This window comes from Nyctibius grandis, chromosome 1, assembly GCF_013368605.1.
Source record: "Nyctibius grandis isolate bNycGra1 chromosome 1, bNycGra1.pri, whole genome shotgun sequence".
Lineage (NCBI taxonomy): Eukaryota > Metazoa > Chordata > Aves > Nyctibiiformes > Nyctibiidae > Nyctibius > Nyctibius grandis.
In genome coordinates, this window is record NC_090658.1 from 129,349,737 (window position 1) to 129,375,071 (window position 25,335).

Consider the following 25,335-nt stretch of genomic DNA (forward strand, 5'->3'; position numbering starts at 1 on the left):
TGTGTGTAGGAGCACTACTCATGAGTCAGGTGGCCAGAGGCACACATCGTCCTCCACATGCTGTTAACTCACATGGAACCAATATTTTCTGTAAATGTCCCTATCCCTCCCTGGAAGATGGCAAACTAAACAGGACAAAGAAATAAATGGCTAAAAAAACCCTTATGTCCAAATCAAGCATCTGTATCCTAGGACTGGAGGAAATAAAAAATCTTTGGATGTGTTTAAAAGATTCCTGCTACAGATAAGGAGTTTCCTCCAGAACACTAGGTATTATCCAGTGCTAGGTTAGCTGAATATAATCTCATAACAAGTTGATGTAGCTGAGAGAGTGTGGTCTGGTGTCAGTGGGAATGTACGCGGACTGGCAATGAAACGGAACTGGATGTCTTGGGAAGGCCACAGGGAGAGTTATGGAAAGGCGAGGTGGGCTCTTGGACTAAGGCTATATAAGTAGATAAAATAGCCTGGAACCTGTTATTTGGCCCAGAGAACAGCATGGCTTATATCCACACAGGGAAACTCTCCCTCTACACCAAAAAGAAGGTGTCCTGATCCACACTGTCTAATGGGAGCAGACTTGCCATCACCCAAAGCAGAAAAAACTGCACCAAGGAGCAGTAGCTTGGTGATCCCAGCCAGTGCTGGAGACCACATCCTGACCCTGCCTTGCTAACTAATACACCACAGCCTTGCATTTTACAGGGAGACCTTGGCAAAACCACTTCACATCTTTATTCCTCATATCTGCTCCGAAAAATAAGAGCAATGTCATCGTCTTTCCCCAGTGCAGCATTTGGCACTCTGGAAATTAAAATCACTATGTGAAAAGCAAGGGTCAGATCCATCAAGGTATTTAGGGGTTTTGGGCTTAAAGTGGTGTATAAAGGCACCTGGCTTGTCCAGATTTTGTAAAATCCATTTGTCTCTCTGCTTTCTTAGGAGCTACAAATACCTCCACAAATCTGGCCTGCAGTCCTGCTAGGTGGCTAAATCCTGTTTCCATCTAAGTCATTAGCTGCTCGATTTCATTAACCTTACAGAAAAAGTAAATTTCCCATGTGTCCCCATTCCCCAGACCACCCGTGTCTCAAAGCCTTCTCCACACATCTGCATCCTTCCCACCTTCTTTTTGAGCCCCCTCCTGTCCTCACTTATACTTACTGATGCTGTCAGCCCAATAAATGGCATAAACTCATTTACTGAATCAAATCAAAGACATCATTGCATATGTTGGTTTTTTTTTTTTTCCGAGCTTTCCTTGAACCCCATTCCCTTTCAAAGCTCAGTATTTATCTTCCTTCCTCCTCATGGTCATGTTAAAAATGAATAAGTAGCCACAAACTCCCTCCAGCGATGGCCACTTCTGAGAAGGAAATGCAACATCACGCCATACCCGGGACTGGAGCTGGTGCAGAGAAAGAAGCCAAAACAGCATGAAAGCTGGGGCCACTAGCTGACACAAGTCTTCCAAGCTGTTCAGACTTGTTGCTGCCTGCAGCGGGCTTTTTCAATCTAATCTAATGTGGAGGCAAAATTCATTTTTAATACGCATAGCTCCCAGGTCCCAGTCCCAAAACAAAGAGACACATTGTGTTTTATTTAGCTTGGAATGTGCCTCATTAACAGCATCCCCTGGTGATTTTTCATCAACTCTCTAAGCTAGCTGAACCACCCAATGACTCTTTGGCTTTAATGTGCAATTAACTGAAAACGCTGGGCTTTCTTGCTCGATACTCAAAGTTATCACAGAGGTGGGACGTGACTTCCAAACACACCAGGCCTCATTCCGAAGCATGCAGCCATGATTAAGGATTCTACTCTGCAAGAAATCCTGACACCATCATCATTAACCTAATACCCATAACCTCCTGAGACAATGTGTTTTGACATTGAGTGCCAAAGGGAAAATACTGGTCTGAGGGGGTTAGTGAGATCTCAGAATAACTAAGCAACAGATGTGAAATCACAACTGAGGTACGAGCTTTCCAAATCTTGCTCATCTTAGATGTGGAGAGCTGTCCTAGATCTGGAGAGCTGTCCTTTCCTGGAACCAACTGTGCCCATGGGAAGTATCCTTGCCCATGGTTACATGTCAGTGCAGACTGTTAGCTCCCACCCTGCAACTTGGAGAGTGGCACCAGAAGAAGATGGCACAGGGTCTTCGGACACAATAGTGTCTTCTGACTGTGTGGCTTAAGTGCAGAGACAGATTAACTTGGACCCAGATTTTTGATTTAGAAAGACCTCTTAGGTCATCTAGTGTATCCAGTGCCAGACTGACAAGTACCTTGATGCACCTAGTTTTAAGGGACAGAAGGAGCATCTTAACTTCTTGTCCTGACATGCAATCACACACGCAGTATGAAAGATAATATTTCAACATATTCTCTGTGATACTAAGTCTGAAGTTTGACTCCCTTAAGTACCTTGAATTCTTTATCATCACTTCTATCCCTGCTCGGTGGTTACCTTGAAAGTATAGTTTTCTTTCTCCACCTCAGTCAGGTTGTTGATTACTTGTCCTTTAAACATCACCTCCACATAGTACAAACCCTCCTGGGGTGAAGACCTAGGTGGAAGAAAATGTGTTATATTCATAGAATCATAGAATGGTTTGGGTTGGAAGGTTAGAATTTATTAATTTTATACAGATTGCATTTATTTTTTAGGAAATTCCAGGTCATTCACTGGGTCTCCATTCTTAGTAGGTCCACTGAGGCTTCAACAGAGCAAAAATAATTTACATTGTGAACCCAAACTTTACACATATGAACTCAAACTCTAAAACTACAATTTAAAAGAAATGTGGAGGCACACCAAGAAACTACAGTTAAGTGCAGAAGGTTATAGGACTAGATGAGAACCCTATCCAAATTGTATGTTAATGTAAAACACAGACTTGCTTATTAGTGTTCATTAATACTAATGAATAATTGTTATTCATTAGTATTAAAATAACCCAGGGCTGCCTGGATTTACAGGGCATCTTAATCCTGGTTTGGAAATTAACGCTGCATCCTTAATGCACACAGTTTCTCAGTACCGCATTCAGCAGAATTAACTCCCGACTGAATCATAGTAACAAGAGATGGAAGAGCCCCATTAGGATCACTCTTACAGCCTCTTGCAACATCTCTAGTCTTCCAGTCAAACATTCTTCTTCAAAGTTATGACAGGATGGAAACCAGGGAGCTTAGATTGCCCAGCAGGTGCTTGAAACCATGTTTGTTTCCCACCCTACCCATAACCTCTCTCTATCATCTTGGACAGGTCAAAGACACCAGAAGCTGGTAAAATCCCCCCTTAATATTTTCTTGGGAGTTTTGCTTCTAAGAATTAGGAGGCGATCTGCTAGAGAGCAGCTCCGTGGAGAAGGACCTTGGAGTCCTGGTGGACAACAAGTTATCCATGGGACAACAATGTGCCCTTGTGGCCAAGAAGGCCAATGGTATCCTGGGGTGCATTAAGAAGAGGGTGTCCAGCAGATTGAGGGAGGTCCTCCTCCCCCTCTACTCTACCCTGGTGAGACTTCACCTGGAGTATTGTGTTCAGTTCTGGGCTCCCCAGTTCAAGAGGGACAGAGATCTACTGGAGAGTCCAACGGAGGGCTACGAGGATGAGTAAGGGACTGGAACACCTGCCTTATGAGGAAAGGTTGAGAGACCTGGCGCTTTTTAGTATGGAGAAGAGAAGACTGAGAGGGGGTCTGATTAATGTGTATAAATAGATGAGGGCTGAGTGTCAAGAGGAAAGGGGCAACCTCTTTTCACTTCTGCCCTGCAATAGGACAAGGGGCAATGGATGCAAGCTAGAGCACAGGAAGTTCAACCTCAACATGAGGAAGAACTTCTTTACTGTAAGGGTTACAGAGCACTGGAACAGGCTCCCCAGAGAGGTTGTGGAGTCTCCTTCTCTGGAGACTTTCAAGACCCATCTGGATGCGTTCCTGTGTAACCTGCCCTAGACTGGTCCTGCTCTGTCAGGGGGGTTGGTCCCTTCCAACCCCTAACATTCTATGATTCTATGATCTACAAACCTTTGAGGATCTGAGTCTAGCCTCTCCAAGAAGCCTCACTCTGACTCATACTAGCTAGCCTAGAGCTTCGTTAAGTTGAAAAAAAGATAAACGCAACACAGCTTAGGAGGTGCTCAGTGCAGCCACAGTAGCAGCCATACGAATTCCCTGAACTCCCAAACTGCCTGCACAGACACTGGAAAAAAATGAGGATGCTACCAGACAAATGGCAAGGTCTCACCCACACTGTAGTCATGGATCATACCTTGTTCGGCATCTTATAGTGGGTAAGTCAAAATACACAGGAGAGACATCACATGGCAACCTGGGCAGATCTGGATTCACCAGAGACACTTCCAGCTGGGACCCATCCACTGAAGAGATGTGTTCTAGCTGGTGGGATGTTGAGCCTGAGTAATCAAAGTCAACCAGAAGAGCTCTGTGAGGACAGGATCGCTCACATTCAGTCACACACGATATAAACATTTTTGAATGTTCAGCTCAATTTCTCCTTAGGAGCAACACTTACACCTTCTAATCAGGCTTTCTAAAATAATGTTTGTGTAATTTCTTCTTAAGACCAAGTTCATCCCACCATGCAGCTGCATGGCTTTTTTGCCTCAAATACAATACTTGCTCTCTTCCACATATATTCTACTGCAGAGATTGATGGTTATTGGGAGCTTGAATTGCCTCAGCCATCTACACTGGAAAAACCACCATGCCCATAGATATTTAAACCACTTGCAAAATTAGTACCATTTGACAGTCTTTGCCGTTGCTGATGTCTTGCATAGTTTTGCTAGCAGGACCTCAAGCTGGCCTGCACAGCAAGGTGGACTTGCTTACCCCTTTTCTTTAGAGTGAGCTGTCCAAAGGATCAAAGACTTTTAATCTTCAGAAAGTCAAGCTTTATCTGAACATAAACTAGCATGCTTAACGTTTGTAGCATAATCAAATACGACTAGAAACGAAGGCTCACAAACAACTCTCCCTTTGCTCAAGATCTTCACAGGTGGTTCCCAGTCCACAGACTCACTTTAAATGACATCAGTGTTTTCTTGATTTGCAGCAAACTGCACATTTCCTCTGGGTCCCAGGAAGGTTTCTCCCCTTCTCCCAAGGCCTGACTGTCTGCTTCCCCTCAAAAAAGGACCCACTCTACTTGAACGGTGAGTTCCCAGCTGTGACTGTCTCCGCCTGCCACACAGTGCAGTTGGGGAAACACCTCCCTCAGAGACATGAGCTTCCTTTCTTCCCTTCATTTCATCATCTCTATGGGAACACACAATATTCAGACAAATAAGACTGATACCATTCATCATAGTTGTAAATGACCAAGTGTCAGAACTTGAGCAGCTAAACCAAACGTACAGCTGGCTCAGAAACCAACTCTGTTTCCAATGCATCAATATTCAGCACTAAGGAAAATCAGGTCTAGCTTTATACATCTCCTTTTGGGCCCAGCTGAGCATGATGTATCAATTTATGTGATTTTTACTCAGATGTCATGTTTGTCATTAGTGTTTTTAAAGCTCCAGCATCACAGAACCTATGAACAGATGAGACTTTCGGCTTTTCTTAAAAAAAAAAAATGAGTGGCAAGGAAGAAGTTTCTAGCCCTACATTTACAAAAATAAGGTAGAAATCTGACTTATCTCACTAAGAACTTAAAAACAAACAACCATCAGCAACAGCTTATAAAGCAATAATTTCAAGCCGATTTTGTGTTATGGGTGCCACAGCCCATGTATCTGTTGCTTAGGGTTTGTCACTCCAACCACAGACCACAGAATGGAACTGATTCTCTGTTACTTTGACACATGCTTCATGAGAGTTTAAAACTTACCATCCAGGGTAATAGTAATCCACGTTCCTCCAGCGACACTGCCCTCTCGGGGCTTAATGAGCAATCCTGCGGCTGTCACTGCAACAACAACCCAGCTACATCAGGCTCAAGTGTAATGCAAACATCTAAAATGTCTCATTCAGGACAAGACATAGTGGTCTGACAGCTGTCCTCCTGTGATCCCACCCTTCATGTCATTTCTCCTTCTCAGACATCCAAATTAGTCATATTGCTCATCCTTTTACCCCCAACTGTGTCCCCTGTGTAACAGTGCTGCTTCCCCTCAGGGGAGTTTTGATGCCTCCAGGACTTGGTGAACCAAACAATTTCTGAGCCTCCTGTCCTCTTCAAGAATTAAAATAAACACGATATACCTCATGTTTATTCCTCCAGCTCTCAAAGAAATGTTTGCTCACTTCTGTACAGTGTCCCAAACTCAGGGTTGCCCACAAAATATACCCTCTTCTGGCTCCGAGACAACCTGTCCAACTGCTTCTTGCTGAAGTGCTTAGGAAAGAAACACGGGACTGGAAAGGAACTTCTGCTTCATGAATTGAAGCCACCTGCAACTTGCTATACAGTGCCTTTCATAAAGGCACCAAATTCTTAAGGTGATTTAAGATTTATTTTAGGGACTCTGATCCTCTGAAGCTAGTGGTTGGCTTCTTTTTTTTGTAGTCAAATATCAGAATTTTCCAGAAGTCCTTTTACAATGATATCTAGTTTCCTGTTTAGCATTTCAGGAGCTTTCCAACTCCTTAGCTGTGCATGAATGCAATCTCACCAAACACCAGTATTGATCACTGAAGCCAAACATTGGACATACTTGCATCATGACGCCTTAATATCAACATGCAAGCAGTGATATGACTGTCAGCAAGTGTCTCCTTCTCTGGAGACATTCAAAACCCGCCTGGACGCGTTCCTGTGTGATATGGTCTAGGCAATCCTGCTCCGGCAGGGGGATTGGACTAGATGATCTTTCAAGGTCCCTTCCAATCCCTAACATTCTGTGATTCTGTGATTCTGTGAAGTGAATGAAAACCAACAGGCGTGAGATGAACCCAGGTAGAACAGGCACAATTAACAGCAAATCTAGACACCCACCAAGAAATCTCCACTGGCTATGGAAAGAGTGCCATGAAAAGCCATTGATAAGGCTGGACAATGTCCAGTATGCTGCAGTCAATATCCCATAACATTCAACAACTTTTAGAGATGCTTCCCCATGTCTCTGACTCACAATCAGTCTGTATCCAACCCAGTGGCACTGAATTTTGCTGCTGTTTTACGACCAGTGTGACTGGAGACAACACCTCTCTGTCACCCACCTGCAAAGAATATCAGCTCAGCACTCAAAAAGGATGATCTCCAAGGGTTCATCTTGAACTTTGGATGGGAATTTCACAAGAGACTGGCTCCAGGATCATGGCTCAGGGCCTTAGCACCTTCCCTGTAACTTTAAAACAAACCCTGTCTATATTATTTCTTCACATTGCAGACCTGTGGGAGCAACAGTCTGTGTTATAGCAGACAAGGTGGACTGCAACGTGGAATCACAGAGAAAACACTGATTCACCACTCGCACAGTCGAATCCTAGAATGGGTTGTGTTGGAAGGGACCTTAAAGATCATCTAGTTCCAACCCCCTGCCACAGGCAGGGACACCTTCCACTAGACCAGGTTGCTCAAAGACCCATCCAACCTGGCCTTAAACACTGCCAGGGAGGGGGCAGCCACAACTTCTCTGGGCAACCTGGGTCAGTGTCTCACCACTCTCACAGTAAAGAATTTCTTCCTAATATCTAATCTAAATCTACCCTCTTTCAGTTTAAAACCATTACTCCTCATCCTATCACTCCATGCCCTTGTAAAAAGCCCCTCTCCAGCTTTCCTGTAGGCCCCCTTCAGGTACTGGAAGGCTGCTAGAAGGTCTCCCTGGAGCCTTCTCTTCTCCAGGCTGAACAGCCCCAACTCTCTCAGCCTGTCTCCAGAGCAGAGGTGCTCCAGCCCTCTGAGCATCTTTGTGGCCTCCTCTGGACTCATTCCAACAGCTCCATGTCCTTCTTCTGTTGGGGGCCCCAGAGCTGAACACAGTACTCCAGGTGGGGTCTCACAAGAGTGGAGCAGAAGGGCAGAATCCCCTCCCTCAACCTGCTGGCCATGCTGCTGGGGATGCAGCCCAGGATACGGTTGGCCTTCTGGGCTGCAAGCTCACATTACCGGCTCATGGTGAGCTTCTCATCAACCATCACCCCCAAGTCCTTCTCCTCAGGGCTGCTCTCAATCCATTCTCCACCCAGCCTGTGTTTGTGCTTGGGATTGCCCTGACCCATATGCAAGACCTTGTACTTGGCCTTGTTGAACTTCATAAGGGTAAAAGGATCAATATATTGCAAACCATACTCTTTTATCCTCCCACTCAACAGATCTATATAGAATACATGCCCCTCCAAGCAGACCACTTTCCAGCCAAGCTCAGGATGAGCTTTCCCCCACTGGGGCCATGTCTCAGGAGACTGACTCTGATTAAGCGGTAGGCACAGCTGAATTAGTGAAAGCCAGTTATGTTAAACTCTCCTAGCTCTGTGCTGCTTTGGGCAAAATTGTTACATCTTTCACGTTAAACTAAATCATGCCATGGTCATTCTCCAGCTCTGAAAGCAAATGACTTTAGTATACTATTAAGCTCTCTAGACTTCCACAGCTGGCTCCAAACTAGAAATAGCCCATGGTGGCTCCTGTAGGTATATTTAGGAATTGCCTGGAAGAGCACTGGTAGACTTGATTACAACCACAAAAGCCTCAGGTGTAAAAATAAAATCAAATGGCAAGAAGATAATTTAGGATTTCGGATTGGTTTTATGGTAGGATCTAAAGGGCAAAAATCACGATCACTGTATGAGGCACTCTATAATCAATAATTCTCAAAGGGAGAATCTGTGTCGCACACACAGAAGAATAAAATGATGCAAAGAAACAGCCTTTCACAGTCCTGTTCCACCAGTCAGTTGGTGAAAAAAGGACAAGAACAGTCCTCAACTCTCTTAAGGCCCAGTTCCTCTGCAGGATGATGGTACCAAGAGGTAACCATGTGTGCTTCCATGTAGTGGTCTTGCTCCATTCAGTACATACACTGCACTGATTCAAGCCTTCTTCTACATTGGTGAGTGCCTGTCAGGTCACCTGAGGAAGCCTAAACAACTATCCATAGCTCTGTCTGCTTTGCTGGCTTCCGTAAATGTCTGTAAGACCCATCAAAATGAAGCCAGTTGAGTAGATTAACAACTACATTGAAAAAAAACCAAACCAAAACTCACCTTTGAAATTAAAAAAAAAAAGGAACAAAGCACCCGGGGGCTCGTTCTTTGCTACTGCGGCTCATAATTGCTGATACTTTATGTCATTTTTAAAAGGACTGATACACACAGAGAAATGATCTGCGGTCTAGAGGCACAATGTGCTCTTGGACATTGATCAGAAGATGCGATCGACTTGTGTCCAAGGGCACAGGATGTTGTTGGGGTATTGCACATCCCATACTTAAGAGGAAAGTGGAGGGAAAGGAGCCTGCTTCTCCTGTTTTTTTCTGTCTGATCTCTGCCAGATGATGCAGTAAGGCATTGCAAGACAGTTGGTGAAAGGCTGGAGAAGAATAATTCTCCAAAACCAATGGAGAACATAAATAACTGCTCCAGCCTGGGCAGCAAAACACTTGATGATAATGGCAGAAGCAGATAAAATCCAGAACAAATTCACGTCCACATTTGTTGCACCACCCAATAGAAGCAGATGGGTAGAGCAAAACAACTGGTGCCGAAGACCCAACATCCACCCTGCAAGCATTGAGGGGTGTTACACACAGCACTAGCTCTTGCCTAGACCCAAGGACTGAACATCCAGTAATGGCTGGAATGTTGTTTGGGGCATATCTTTCTGTTTGAATTTATCCAGAAGGACTTCAGTCTGTTCAGTGAGACAGTTCTGTGGTATGAAGCGAATCACCTTATCTGGAGATGAGATGACTTGCTTCAAAAGTGCACTCCTGGTCTAAAATGAACACTAAAGGCAGATACTGTGCAGACTCTGGAGCACCTCTCCCTCCTTTAGTAGCAGGGACCTTTTTTTTCAGAAATGAGGGTGGAATGTACTGTATCCATAGTGGGTATTCAAGAAACTAAGTCTGCTGGTGGGTCCTCTAGGAAAGGCAAGCCTTACAGTAAAGCTGATTTTTTTTTCACCTGCTTCACCCTTAAAAAGGTAATGTTGCTATTAGCATAAATATGGTTAAGATCATCCAAATACTATAAATAATGGTCACAAAATCTCAAACAAAAATCTTCCTCAGAGCTGCTAGGTAAGAGCAGGGATTCACAGGGCTGCATGGTGGAAGAATTGTGGATTAGCACCCTAAGAAAAATGCAACAGGAGAGTGACACTGTTGTAAGGTGAGAGCTGGGCAGAAGCCTTAGTTACCCCATAACTATGGCAAACACACTGTTCCCACAAAGCCAACTGCTACAGCCATTGCAATCTGCAGCACATGCAAACCAAATACACCTGGAAATAGATGACCTGAATGAAGCTGGCCACCACACATCATTTGAGTTGGCTGCAATGCCTTCAGTAATCTACACCTTTAGTAACATCCGTTCTGTATCATGCTTTAACAAAAGAAAAACATACTCCAAGCCCCTACACAGTTTATTCAATTTAGTGCTTTGCCTTACCCATGGAGAAGCTGTGGGCTAAGAGGTAAATGAACTTTCATAACAGTCTATAGCAAAGTAGCAAGTAAAAGGCATGTATTTATAGTCACACCTGATAAATGTGACCAGCCAGCAGAAACAACACATGCATCCAGTATCAGGCATTTCCTACTCTTTTCTCCATCCTTCTCTCAAACCCAAACACATGAATAGTTAGGCTAGAGTAATACAACAATGTAAGACACTGAAGTGGCAATAGTAGCTTCTATTACCTATTGTACCACAAGAGCTACTGTAACTACTTGCTCTATATTTCTTACACATTTTAACAAAACTGCATTTTGTAGGCATCAGAGTCCAGAGCCCTGATGCATATGAACTTTGCATCTCAAAGCAGGTGCATAAAAAATACTAATTTAGATTTACTTTTATTATTCTTACTAGGCTTTTTCTACTGTTACTTACCTTATTCAATTTGTTCTTCCTTTCCTCCAATGATGAGCGAAGTGCAGAGGCTCCAATACCAGCATAACTGCTCTGTCCTTCAACACCAGCTCTACCACAATTTTCAGTCTGAGGTTGTTAGGCGCTCAGTTCAGCATGGGTAACAGTCATGGTGTGCTGAAACCCACCAGACTAGTTTCTCAAAAGGCTCAATGCCTGTGACAGAGAGCTCAGAGCCGTCCATTGGGTGTGCTTAATTATTAACCTAAGCTACTTGCTGCTATTAACTGTTTTGTTCCAAGTCTTTAATGACCATAATGGGAATAACCTGAAATTGTTCTTCCATTGATATATGACAAGATCCTCCAACAGGAAGACAACGAGTCTATTTTATCCTCCTTTTCCCCCACAATATGACAGAAAAACTGATAGAAAGGTTTCTTGATATGCTGATATCTAATCTGGGAATGGCTTTCACAGGAAGTAGACTTCAAGGCTTCCTTACATACTCTTAATTCAATTTTTCTATGGTATTCCATACAGTGTCTGCATTTGGCAGGAATTCTACCCAAAAGGTGTTCAGACCCCCTACCACATCTCAAGTACCTACACCCCTGCAGGTCCTTATACAGTCAGTGGTGGAAAAGAGTGCAGTGGACGTACACAGTGTTATCATTCACCCCACAGAGAACCATGTGCCTCCACTGGCTGCAGGGAAGATCCAGCTCAGCCTGAATATACATCAGGTGCTGAATAGCTGTGTGAACACCACCCTTACTCCCACCTCTGCACCCATCTGTTTGAAACCCAGATGATTTTTGGTGGAGCCACCAGAAACAAGATGGATTGCTGAGCCCTGCACTGGTATGGATGCCTTCATGGAAGTTTCCACTGAAATTCAGAGGAACCTCACAGACACCACAGCATAAGTACAGTTTAATGAGTTACCATGCACCAGTATGTATGCATGCTCTTACCTCACCCCCAAAGAGAGGGGAAACAAGCTTGCTCATTTTTCCTCGGCCTCAATTCAGAGACACGGTGGCACAAAGTCACAGGCAATCAACCTTCAGGGAAGTTCTGGAGTTCTGCCCAGCAGTGGAACCAGTTGCATTTGGTTTATTAGGCCAAGCCCCAACATCGCAGCTGCATATCTCTAATGGTTATAGGAATTTCATTAAAGTTAACCCTATCCTACTCAACAGTCTATCCTCAGTTTAGTTATTAGCCAGAACTACACTGGAAACATGGTTAGAAGAAAGAGCAAACTTGAGGGAATTCTCAAAATAAAATATTGCCAGAGAAGAGGCAGCTCAAAGATGATAACTTGAACACAGCAGAGAGAGACAGATGCTGGTAACAGGGTCCACTGACAGCTCTAAATGAGGAGATGGACCAGGTCCAAGGTCCCTCCAGGGAGCCCCATCAGGAGCAAGAGGAGAGAGGACTTGAGGCTCAGCTACAACATGGGCCTATGATCCACCTAGAAGGCAGGACTAGAGATGGGACCAAAGACCAGCATTCCTACAACATAGCTCAGAGAGGGACTGTAGGCCCAAAGCTGAGGTTAAATAGGGCTCCTGACCCATGGGCAGGGTGTGGATGAAGGTTCCAGGTGAGGTTGATCAGGGCCGTTAAGGCTTATTGCTGCCCCCTAACATTTCTGCTCCCAACACTCAAACTCTCTAGATTACAGTGAGCAAAAAAATGAGTTATCACCTCTGCCATTCTGTATGGCATTTTGTGATCCAATCCTAAGGAAATTTGTTATATAGGCAATTCTCAACAAAATGTCCTAGGTTTGCAGATCCAAAGGATTTGGCTGGGACGAGGAGTTTATTCTTCAAAAAGTTGCAGAACAGGTAAAACACTGCATAGGGAATCATCCCTCTGAAGGAGGTGAAACATGGAAAGAAATAGGAAAGCTGGTGTAGAACATTGTCTTTAATGACCAGAAACAGAGACCCATAATTCAGACCAGGAGAGGAATGGTCGAGTCACACAGGGTATATGAAGTGTAAATACTCTCCCACTACAAGCTGATGACGATGTTTAGATACGATTACCCACCCAGAGGAAAGCAGTATAGTTTGATGAGTAAGTGCACGTTTGTGTATGTGTGCAAGCAATTTTTTTCCTACTGAAAGAAAGTTCTGCTCAAAAACATCGCCCCAGGCCATCTGGTTTTGTTTAGTTTTGTTTGCAGCTATTCATTTGGAGGTTGCAGATTTTAGGCATATGAGTAGAAACGTCTTACAGACAGGCTCAGCATCAGGAACAGGAGAAACATTCCTGTCTAGCAACCAGAAAGGACATAGAGAATTGCAGGAGGTGTGAGCAGTAGCTCTTTGTCACTAGGTGGAAGTATGGAGCCGTTGAAGACCTGTCGACAACTTGAAACACAACTGAAGGCCAGCCAAGCTGTCTCTGCCTGATACACGTCCAGGACAGATTTCTGTTAATCCTTTGCACTTGAGGGAAAGGCCACGATCCAGCAGACAGAGCACAGGAAAAGGAGATGTGGGACATATTCCCAGCTCTTTCACTCACTAATGCATGATTTGGGCCAAACAGCTTCATCTTCAAGTCACCCACATGTAAAATGGGGATGGTGGTGCGCTGCCCATGAGGCCTTTTGCAGGGCAGGTGCCCACCAAGGGTAGCAGCATGGAAGACACTAAGCTTCCCCAGGACTTGCAGCATTTCTGAGATGGAAGAGCTTTGCAGGAGCCAAGCGAGGGCTCCCCTCACGCTCCCCCCAGCCATCTCACGGCAGCCACCTCGCGAGAGGAACGCGGCAGTTGTTGAATGCCACATGGCATCACCCAGCTGAACAGCTGAGGGGAGGATAATGTGGGATAAGGTGAGGTTTAGCAATTTTGTCTGCAACTGCTCAGGAGCCCCCCTCCTCCCTCCCAGCCCTGCTGGTGCATGTACCACCCCACGCAGAGGGCACCAGCCTTTCCTGCCAGCTCCTCACCAAAGCCAGACAATATCATGAGGGAACGATGTGCAAATGCTGCCCGTACTCACCATCCCCGCATCCACACCTGTAAACAAACCATAAAACACCCCAGAGGAAAACAAGCCTAATGGCGCTCATGCTTGGACCAGCAGCATCATGTTTCTCTTGGACACGGCTGTTGATAAGCAGCCTCCCCTCCAAAGCAAGGTGTGTCATGCTGGACACACAGTGGAGAAAAACAACATGAAATTGCTTGAACTTAGGGACTCAGTCCAGACGTGGGTGCAGAAAGGTCTGTGCTTTCCAGCTTGGCATTGTCAGTAGTTCACTAACTACTGTCTTACTTATCGCATTTGTCTTCTCCGTGAGCAACCTGCAAGCCATGTGTCCAAGAGGAGAAAGGTATCCACTCAACCCATCAGCCTTCTGCTGAAATCAAGTCAGGACTTTCGCAAATACTGAGGATCTGGAGCAAATATCCCAGGCTTGGAAAGTCTCTGAAGATTTCAGCACTGCTCACAGGCCAACCTGTGCTTCAGACTTTGTGGATACATCTGTAAGTGGAATAAAAGCATCAAGGGCTTGGGTATTGCATCTCCGTGGATCACAAATTGCAAATATGGTCCCTTTCATAGTTTTGACCCAGACCAGCACACATTAGCTGAAAGAATTCCCAAGGATGGTTCAGGACTCAGCATGGCTGGTGCCTGCTCCCGATGAACAGTGTGGACACAGTTACCAAGTTTTTGAGGTTGTTTCTGAGTTTAATAGCATGAGTATGGCTGCAGGAGCATACTCCTGCAAGGGGTCCTGCAAGGTTGGCTTCCTCGTAAAGATGTAGCCTGGAAGACTTTACATGCTACCATGTCCTGCAAGGGCAGCCCCTGCACTGGCTGTGCCGCTCTGTGCAGATCTCCCATCAGCTGCTCTTTCTTTCTATTAATACTTCACTTTTTGTATATTGACACAAATTTCCTAGCAACCAAGGTCACAAGAGAAGGTGCTAAGAAGCTGGATGGATTAGTAATAAATCCTGGGGTTTGATGTCTTTTTTCTTGAGAGGCTTGTTAGACACCAGCAGGCAGGGTGCTGAGCTGGGATTTCGAAGGGAACTCAGGGGATTTGGACACCCTGCTCTGATTGAATTTCCATCTCTGAATCCCAGCCTTCCTCCTTCTGGCCCAAGGCATCCAGCTGGGGAAGGTGTTAAAGAAAATGGGCAGAGTCCAGGTCTCTAGGTTTGCTGATTCTTTATTGAAGCAACTCAAGAGTTGGACCACCACCACAGTGAATGGTACCTGACTCAAATTCACTATCAGTTTATATAGAAATTAACAAGTAATTACATCACACACTTCTCATGAGCTTCTGTTAATAATCCACTATTTCAATTCTTCTTTCTTCCTTCATCAAGAGTCCACAAAAGTCCATTGTCAGGAGTCCACAAAAGTCCATTCTTTTCCATTGCTTAGCTCATCTTTATGTTCTGGTTCCACTCCGGCTCCGGTCGACACCCCATCCTTAATGTTCTTGCTGTAATCAGCGTGACAGAAGGTAATACTTCTAGGCCTACTCCTGCTTAGCTACTCATTAAGCTTTGATTGGTGATTTGTTCAATCATAGGTCAGGATTACACAAGGAGCTCTGAGAACAATATTCATGGATTGTGAAAGCCCACCTGTGTTTGTCAGATAGATTTATATTTATTATTCTATACTTAATTCTTTTTCCCCTCTATTGATTTTTATCTGCTTAATTCATGAGAACTATATATATTTATATATATAACAATTTATGTGAAAATTTCTACAATTCCCTCCTTTTGTTTTCATTGCGCCCCTGCAATCATTTGTATCTCCACGATGATTTTATTCTTGAAGCAAGGGAAGAAAAACATCTTATACAGCATTGTCCTAACACTAGTATAATCACAAGGATAATGATTAGAAACAAGACAATTACAATCAGCTTCTTTATCCATAAAGCTAAGTTTGGGAACCAAGATGTGAGCCAAGAGAGTGTTTCAGTAAATCCTCACGAGATGTCGTCCTTTTCTACCTTTTGCATCATAGAAGTCACTTCCCAAATTTTGTGCACATCTGTGAGCAGTTCTCCGGATCGGTCTGTGTACATACACCAAGTGATACTTAAAACTGTACACACTCCTCCTTGTGAGGCTAATAGCATATCTAGAGCCATTCTGTTTTGAATTGTAATTTTAGAGAGTTCTGTAATTTCTTTTTGCAATGTCAGAAATCCATGCATTGAGTCATTGGTTAATTTTTACATCTCCCCAGATATATTTATTATTGTTTTTTTCCAAATTGATAAATAATTCCTCTGGGCTCAATCTTTGGATAGCTAGATGTAAAAATGAGTTCCCCAGTCTTTGTCTAAATTGCTGCAAAGAAGCCTGCAGATCGCCAAGAACAATTATTATAAAGCACACAAGAGGCATTGGTATTGGAATCACGGTAACAAATAGCAAATTTTACACAAAGTGAAAGAGCAACATTTACAGATGGAAGAAAAAGGAACAAACTAAAATATTTCATTTTTCCTCAGGTTCTTTGTGGACGTGAGAACGATGCATCCAGGTTTCTTTCCCTGCAACTTTGACAGCATAAAAAGAAGTTAAAAATACAACATAGGGTCCTTCCCATTTTGGCTCAAATCTATTTTTTCTTTTGAAGTTTTTCACCAATACTTTGTCTCCTGGTTGAACGCTATGTACTTGTACCTCAGGAGATCCACCTTGACACCAATAGGCATGCTTTCGCATTTCAAAGAAAGGATTTTGCAAGTACAGTATATATTGTGTCACTCATTCATCTCCATCCAATAAACTTGTTTTTGCTGGCAAATAAGTGCCTGGAACAGCCAAAACTCACCCAAACAATATTTCTGCTGCCGATAACCCAACAGTTTGTCTGGGTGTGTTCCAAATGTCCCATTGAACCAAATTCAAAGCCTCTGGCCATTTCAATCCAGTTGTTTTACACACTTTAACAATCTTTTCCTTTATGGTCTTATTCATTTTTTCTACCTGTCCAGAGGATTCAGGATGATAGAGTGTATGTAACCTCCCTGTGACTCCTAAAGCATTGTAAACTTGTAACAGAATTGCCAACGAAAAATGAGCTCCTCTATCTGAATCAATTACTTCAGGAACTCCATTTCGGGGTATTAACAAAGCTTTAACTACAGTTTTTGAATCATTCCTTCTGGCTGGGAAGGTTTCTACCCATCCTGATAATTGATCTACAATCACTAACAAGTATGAATACCCCATTGCCTTTGGCATTTCAGCATAATCAATTTGTAATCTTTGAAAAGGAAACACCGTGAGCGGTCTTTTAACTTGAGGTGGCTGAATCTCAGCTGTAGCATATTGTTGGTAAAGTTTACAGCTTTCAGTAGTTCTTTTCACTGTGGAGTAGATTCCGGGTGCAGCCCACAGCCGTTGAATTCTCAGTGCAAGTCCTCCGGGTCCCCCATGGCATTTTTCATGGAACCACTGAACAAGAGGTAGTAAATACCTTTTTGGGAGTAGGGGCTGCTTGTTGTCCAAGGTCCATTGTCCACCTCGTTGTTCTGCTCCAAGTCATCTCCAAAATTTCATTTCTTCTTCTGAAAGAGCCTCATACATCTCTTCTTCACTTGGAAGCCTGTCAGGTTTCTCTGGCACACACAAAGCTGCCATAATAAGGTGAATTTGTTTGACTGCAGCTTTCGCAGCCTGATCAGCCACGTGATTTCCTCGTGACAGTGCATCTTGGTGGTTCGTGTGAGCTTTTATATAAATTACTGCTATTTGTGCAGGTAATTGTATAGCTTCTAAAAGTTCACCTACCTCCTTTCCATGTGCAATGGTTTTTCCAGCTGAAGTCAAAAATCCTCTTTCTTTCCACAGGGTACTTGCAGCATGACAAACTCCAAAAGCGTATTTCGAGCCCGTGTAAATATCAGCTCTTTGACCTTTTGCCAACTTTGCAGCCTCAGTAAGTGCTATGATTTCCGCACCTTGTGCCCCCATAGCAATAGGGAGAGGATTAACTTTTAACACAGTTTTTTCTGTTGTTACTGCAAAGCCAGTGTACCTTTTTCCTTCTTCATAATAGGACGAGTCATCTATAAAAAGGTTGATGTCTGGGTCACTCAGAGGTTGGTCTTGAAGATCATTATGCGGCTTACTGGATACTGTTAATACCCGGGTACAGTCATGTTGATCTTTTTCCCCTTCAGTTGGCAAAGGTATTAAAGTAGCTGGATTCAAAGTATTGCATCTTTGAAGTGTGATGTTGTCAGCCAAAAGTAAATCCAGTTCATATCTATGTGCCCGTTGTGGTGAAAGCGATTTTTCTGCATATTGTTTCAATACTATTTCAACTTCATGGGGATGTCCCAGCACTATTGATCTACATTTTTCTACCATTTCTGCTGCCGCAGCTACTGATTTTACACTAAATGATGTTCCTTGTATAACTGGATCTAATTGAGCAGAAAAATATGCTACTGGTCTTTCATGTAGTCCTAAAGTTTGGATTAACACTCCTCTAGCATTTCCATTTCGCTCATCACAATATAATTTGAAAGGTTTACTATAATCTGGTAAACCTAAAGCCGGTGCTTGCAGTAAGGCACTTTTCAGAGTAGTAAAAGCTTTTTGTCTCTCTGGACCCCATTTGATTGGTTCAATTTCCTCATTTTGTGTGGCAGCATGCAAGGGTTTTGCCAATTCATTGAAATTTGGTATCCAAGGGCAACAAAATCCTGCTTGTCCTAAAAACCCTCGAATTTGTTTCTTTGTTACAGGCCTAGGTAATTCCTGGATTATCTTAATTCGCTCAGGATCTATCTCTCTCGTACCTGGACTTAATATAAATCCAAGGTACTTCACATTTTGTTGGCAGAACTGCAGTTTTGATGGAGATGCTCGGTGATCTTTTGCAACCAACTTATTACACAAATATCGAGTGTCTGTAACACAATCCTTCCTTGAACGACATACTAACAATAAATCATCTACATATTGTATTAATTCAGATTTGCACGGAAAAAACAAATCAGCCAAATCTCCTTTCAGAATTTGGGAGAATATTGTTGGTGAGCTTGGAAATCCCTGGGGTAACCGAGTCCAGGTTAATTGCTTGCCTTGCCAAGTGAAGGCAAATATGTGCTGGCTTTCCTCAGCCACAGGTATGCTAAAGAAAGCTCCAGTCAAATCCAATGCAGTGTAAAATTTTCCCCAGGTAGGTATTTGAGTAATAATCAAATTTGGATCAGGTACAACTGGATGGGGAATGTTTACAAATTCATTTACTGCTCTTAAATCTTGTACAAATCTATAGTCTGGATCCCCATCTTTATCAATTCGGTGTTTACTAACCAGGAGTATAGGTGTATTAAAAGAACTTCGACATTCTTTTAAAATCCCTTTTTCCAAGAATTATTTTATTTGTTTTCCAATACTTGGGATGGCTTCTGCCACGATTGGGTGTTGCCTAATAGAAGGGGGAGTCCCTCCTTTTGTTTTAATCACTACTGGTTCTGCAGATTTTAACAGTCCAACATCATCTCCAGAGAGACTCCATAATTTTTTAGGTACATTGTTTAGCTCTTTCGGGATTTTAAGCTCACCTTCTTGAATTCCTACAGTTTACATTCCCATTATGATTAATCGAATTCCTTTGGGAGTTAAAGCTATGCATGTTCCCAATTCTTGCAATAAATCTCTCCCAAATAATGAAATAGGAGAAGGTGGTGAAACAACAAATCGACCCCATATCAAATGATTATCAAAAACAACAGGAAGAGGAAGAGAAAGTGGTAATTTATCTTCACCCAAAACCCCAGAAACCTTTACAAATTCATCAGATAACTGTGACACATGAAAATTTAACAATGACAAAATTGCACCAGTATCTATTAAGAACTTAATAAGAATGCCATTTACCTTAGCTGTGATAAGTCCTTCATTATCTATCTTAATCCCAGAGTCTCAATCCATAAATTTCTCAGCGAGAATGTGGATGCTCTGGTCTTTCTGCTCCATCTCCTCCACCGTTGTTAGAAGTTGGTCTCAGAGGACAATACCATATTATGTGTCCTAAATTACCACAGTAAAAACATTCAAGAGTATCAATTCAAGAGGGAATGAATCTTTGTCTTCCTCTGTCTCCCCTTCCATGACCTCCACGACGTTGCGAAAAACCTCTTCCCCTGCTGCGTTGGTAATTCTGAGTAATTGCGGCTGCCGAAAGGTTGATCTCTCTCTCTCGCTCCTTTCTCTCTTTTCTTTGATCTTGTTTCTTTTGCTCTTCACTTCTCCCATCATATACAAAGGTGGCAATACCAAGAATATTTGTGAGGCTTTCGCCTTGCCACCCTGGCATATGTTTCTTGAAATATTTATTAATATCAGGTGCAGATTGATCCACAAATACACTGATTGCAAGGGGTTCCTGAAAATTGTCCCTTGTCATTCCTCCGTATTTCAAGAGAGTAGCTTTTAATCGACTCCAATAATCACCGGGATGTTCATCAGGTTTTTGCCTACATTTCATCACCTTTGTCCAATTAGTAATTCTTTCGCCAGTTTAGTGAACAGCCTCCACCAGTTGCTGTAACACATCTCGTTGGAGTCTGGCGCCATCCTCAGTGGCCAAATTCCAATTTGGGTTTTGATCAGGCCAGGGCTGTAGCCCTTGAGCTTGACCTCTTTGTGCAATTCCACAATCTTTTTGAAAGATTTTTTTTCTCTCTTCTGCTGTAAAGAGCTCTCTCATGAGGGTCTTTACATCATTCCAATTTGGAGAATAATCAGTAAAAATGCCAGATAGCATCTGAGCACATTTTTCAGCATCCTCTCTGATGTGTGGCATTTTTGATTGCCAATTTACTAAATCTCCTTGTTTCCAAGGTTCATGTCTTGCAACAGCCTGGATTGGTGAAAATTCTGGCGGAGCTCCAGGTGCAGCTCTAGGGTTTGGGATGTATTCCAGTCTTGTGGGATACATGTCAACTTCCTTGTCAGCGAAAGGATTCGATTCCTCCAGCACAGGTGTTGCGAGAATGGAAGGGTTAACTTGTTTAGACTCCCTTTTGTCTTTCTTTGTATTTACCCAATAATACCAAATACACCAAAAATCAATATCTTGAGTCCCTTCATCCTCAAGGATTATCCTTAAAAATTCTAACTTATGTGCATCAAATGTCCCTTTAGAGGGCCAGATGTCTCTAGGTCCTCCACCTCGGACTCTAGTTAAAAATGGCCATTCTTCTTGACACAGCAAAATAAATCTCTTTTTCCCACATGTCCCAGTCAATGGGATTTTATTCCAATTCTCCAAAACCTCAGCAAGGTGCGTCCCCCTTTCAATGCTGGGTCCTATTCCCATTTTATTTCTTTCCTAGTTTCCTGAGGTACCTCGTTTCCAAAATTTTTTCTCAGCAATTTTAAACACATAGGCTCCTAATTTCTGAGTATACCCGCTCCCAAGATCACCAGGTGAACTCACCCTCATTGCCGGCAATTAGGTATTGGAGACAGGAATGCTCAGAGAATCGGAGCAGTGTCCTGGAGTCCCATCTGGGGTGCCAAATTCTGTTAAAGAAAATTGACAGAGTCCGGGTCTCTAGGTTTGCTGATTCTTTATTGAAGCAACTCAAGAGTTGGACCACCACCGCAGTGAATGGTACCTGACTCAAATTCACTATCAGTTTTTATAGAAACTAACAACTAATTACATCACAAACTTCTCACGAGTTTCTGTTAGAAATCCACTATTCCAATTCCTCTTTCTTCCTTTGTCAAGAGTCCACAAAAGTCCATTGTCACGAGTCCACAAAAGTCCATTCTTTTCCATTGCTTAGCTCATCTTTATGTTCTGGTTCCACTCCGGCTCCGGTCGACACCCCATCCTTAATGTTCTTGCTGTGATCAGCGTCCCGTCTTGATCTGGGTTGACCAGAGTCTGGTTTCCACTGCCAGCGTCTCCTAAGTATTAACCTAAAATAGCTAAAGTCTATTTAGAACTTTATTTCTATTAATGCTTATTTCTAAGTATCCTGTATTTCTTTTAAGGTAAAGAAAATGTTAACCATACTTCCTTTTTACTAAAGGCATCAGAAGGTAATATTTCTAGGCCTACTCCTGCTTAGCTACTCTTTAAGCTTTGATTGGTGATTTGTTCAGTCATAGGTCAGGACTACACAAGGAGCTTTGAGAACAATATTCATGGATTGTGAAAGCCCATCTGTATTTATCAGATAGACTTACATTTATTATTCTATTCTTAATTCTTTTTCCCCTCTATTGATTTTTATCTGCTTAATTCCTGAGAACTTCTATAACAATTTATGTGAAAATTTCTACAACAGAAGGTGAGTCATGACAGTGTAGTAATGCTTAGCAGGATCTGGCATCTATCAGCCGTGTTGAAAGTTGTCCCCTGGGGTCTGCAAGGGCTGGGTTTCTTTATTTGTAATCAGGATCCAAAGGTCTCCATACACCAGGTAAACATCTCTCACTGCTATCGAGTCCCACCATGCAGGGTAGACTGCACCTACTGCCTTCCAACTTTCTACAGCCCTGAGCATCCTTCAAAGGGGACCAGCATCACTGCCTTAAATGTCTGCCCTCACCAAGCCACCGTGTTTGGTCCTGGGTTTGCTGGAACAGGCTGAGCTGCTCACTGTGGTGAGAACTGTGCCCTTTCCACCACAGTCCTAGCCACAGGAGTAGGGATGAGATAAACTGGCTTGAGATTTTGGGTGCATCTGGTATTTTAAAATAACACAGAGGAAAGTCCAATCTTTCCTTCTGAGTTTCAATGTACGTAAGTCACAAACCACTTACATCTGGATGCTCGCAGGTAGGGCAAGAAGAATAGTCAGCCAGGAGTGTGCAGAGGGATTTCAAAGCAGTGTCTGGTTTTGCTGCATTCAATTCCTTGTTAAACACCTTAGTACAGAAGTCTGGGTGTGAGAAAGCCAATACAGCTGCTTCATGAACATTTCCCAAGTCAGAAGAAGAAAGAAGCTCTGTTAGGTCAGGAATGGCACTCAGATCTCCTTATCTTTACTCTGGTAGTTTAGGCACCAGGCCATAATCTCCCCAGCTGAGCTGCTCCCTTGCCTGCCATGATTTACACAAGCTGGGGTGGCGAAGGCAGAGAACGTTAATATGAACAGCACTTGAGCTGATCTAGGGAAGATAACAAGAATTTTACAAAAGAGGATTGAAAGTCAATTAAGAAGTTGAAAAGTACTAAGAATCCTTTGTATTTATTGGGCAGTACCAGTACCTTCAAATTTCCCCTTATTCCTGCTCCCTTGCACTAAAGAAAGCATTTTGTTTCCTGAAAATCTTAACATTCATATTAGTAATTTTTTCAGATTTTAAAACCTTTTATTACCACTACTTCTGTTTACCCTTGCAGCCCGTAACTGAGCTGCCTGACTTGCCCGGTTCATTTTTCTAGCTGATTTGCAACAGGGTCAACTCTTTCCTTTGGGAGGAAAAATGTTGGTACTTCCAGGAGCCTTTCTGCATGTCTTTACAGGGTCACTTTCCAACATGATGAAACTGTTGAAGTTGTTCCCATAGCTACTCTTGCTGCATTTGAAACAGGCGATGAACTTCTTTAAATACTAAATTTATTGCCAGTGCAGCTGCTTTAATGACAGGTTTGAGGCTTCTTTGGTTTCAAGGTTGAGTGTGGTTTAGCTCATGTCCCCTGTGTCTGCACGGATCACGGAGGGGATGTAAGTCGCCCGGCCGCCTGCCCATGGAGGATGCTGGAGCCTGGGGATGCACAAGGCAACTGGGTAAGGAGAAACCATCACCTTGCAGGGGATTCACTTGCTGCAGCTTTGGTCTTCTCGCTGGCATGCACAGGGTGCTCCCCTGCTCCTGTGGGATCTGCAAAGCACAGGGGATGGCCATGGAAAACAAAGCTCAAGGCTGGCTCCTAGACCCATCGTGGCATAGAAATCCTCCTAAATAAAAAATACAGACACAAGGGAAAAATGCAACTTCACATAAAGCACTGGCTGCATCTGGTAAAAATAAGCTGGTATTGAGGTCTTCCCAGAGATTTTCCTCTTCTGGGCTGCTCATAGACACCATCTCATCACACTCCTCATCAAGCAGGGCTCTGTTTCTGTGTGATAGACCATCACTCCTTCAGTCATAGAATCATAGAATCGGTTTGGTTGGAAAGGACCTTTAAGATCATCAAGTCCAACCGTTAACCCAGCACTGCCAAGGCCACCACTAAACCATGTCCCTCAGCACCACATCTACACGGCTTTTAAATCCCTCCAGGGATGGGGACTCCACCACTGCCCTGGGCAGCCTGTTCCAATGCTCGACAACCCTTTTGGTGAAGAAATTGTTCCTGATATCCAACCTAAACCTCCCCTGACACAACTTGAGGACGTTTCCTCTTGTCCTATCACTTATTACCTGGGAGGAGAGACTCTGTGTTATAGGGCTTTTTATCATGCTAACAATAGTATCCAAGAAAGGCTACAGCTCTGTTGTGTTGGCTGCTCTGTAACCACACAATAACAGATAGCGCCGAGCCTAAAAAACTTTCAATTTAAATAGGGGCAAAGAAACACAATCCCCCATGCCTGTGAGAAAATATGCCTGCTACAGACTCTGCAAACTCTGTGATAACATCCCCACAAGAGAACTGCACAGGTTGGACTGCAGACCCCAGAGGCAGCATTGCCTGTTAAAATCAAGAGGGGTCACTTGGATGGAAGAAATCTCCCAGGGAAGTCTAAGGCAGGCACTACCGCAGACTGAAACCATGGCATTTGCTTAAATAAACAGCTGGTAGGAGATTGGGTTTCCGAATCAAACTGCAACCCTGCACCTACGGAGCTTCATCCATCATTAGTCTTTCATTAGGAAACTTGTTCTTGGCCTGGTCCCCAGTTCTCAGAGGAGTGATTCAGGCAAATACCAACTCCTCTGCTGTGTCCAGCAGTCTCATTTCTTCTTCCCATCCCTACCCTTGTGGCAAGGCGAATGCCCACTTGTTTCTCATTTTAATATGAAATTCCTTCTGTTCAATGAGTTTTCATTTTAAAGTCTGCCACTGCCCCATCCCCTCCATCCCTGCTACCCATGTCTAAGCAGGGGGAACAGGTGGGACAGCTGACCCTGGTGAATGAAAGGAGAGCACAGTTTTGCTCCCTTCACCCCTTTCTCACAGCCTGCCACTGCTGTCAGTGATCCCCGAGCCCCCCGGGGACTGGGGATTTGTGTGTATTAGTCACATGAAAGAAAAGAGCCTGCAGCAGGCTGCTCCTGGGCTTTGCTTCACCTCCAGAC

The 25,335-nt window shown here is 43.5% G+C and overlaps 1 protein-coding gene across 1 annotated transcript in view; it reads right to left on the minus strand.

The window, feature by feature from the left end:
• The window catches only part of PKHD1 (PKHD1 ciliary IPT domain containing fibrocystin/polyductin), a 266,175-nt gene extending 258,925 nt beyond the window's left edge, over window positions 1–7,250 (minus strand). The window contains exons 1-4 of the mRNA XM_068405752.1: window positions 7,199–7,250; window positions 5,868–5,945; window positions 4,284–4,428; window positions 2,473–2,572 (exon numbers count right to left, since the gene is read on the minus strand). Coding sequence (XP_068261853.1) covers window positions 2,473–2,572; window positions 4,284–4,428; window positions 5,868–5,945; window positions 7,199–7,250 — 375 coding nt within the window. The remainder of the gene's footprint in view (window positions 1–2,472; window positions 2,573–4,283; window positions 4,429–5,867; window positions 5,946–7,198) is intronic.
• Between the last annotated feature and the right edge of the window lie 18,085 nt (window positions 7,251–25,335).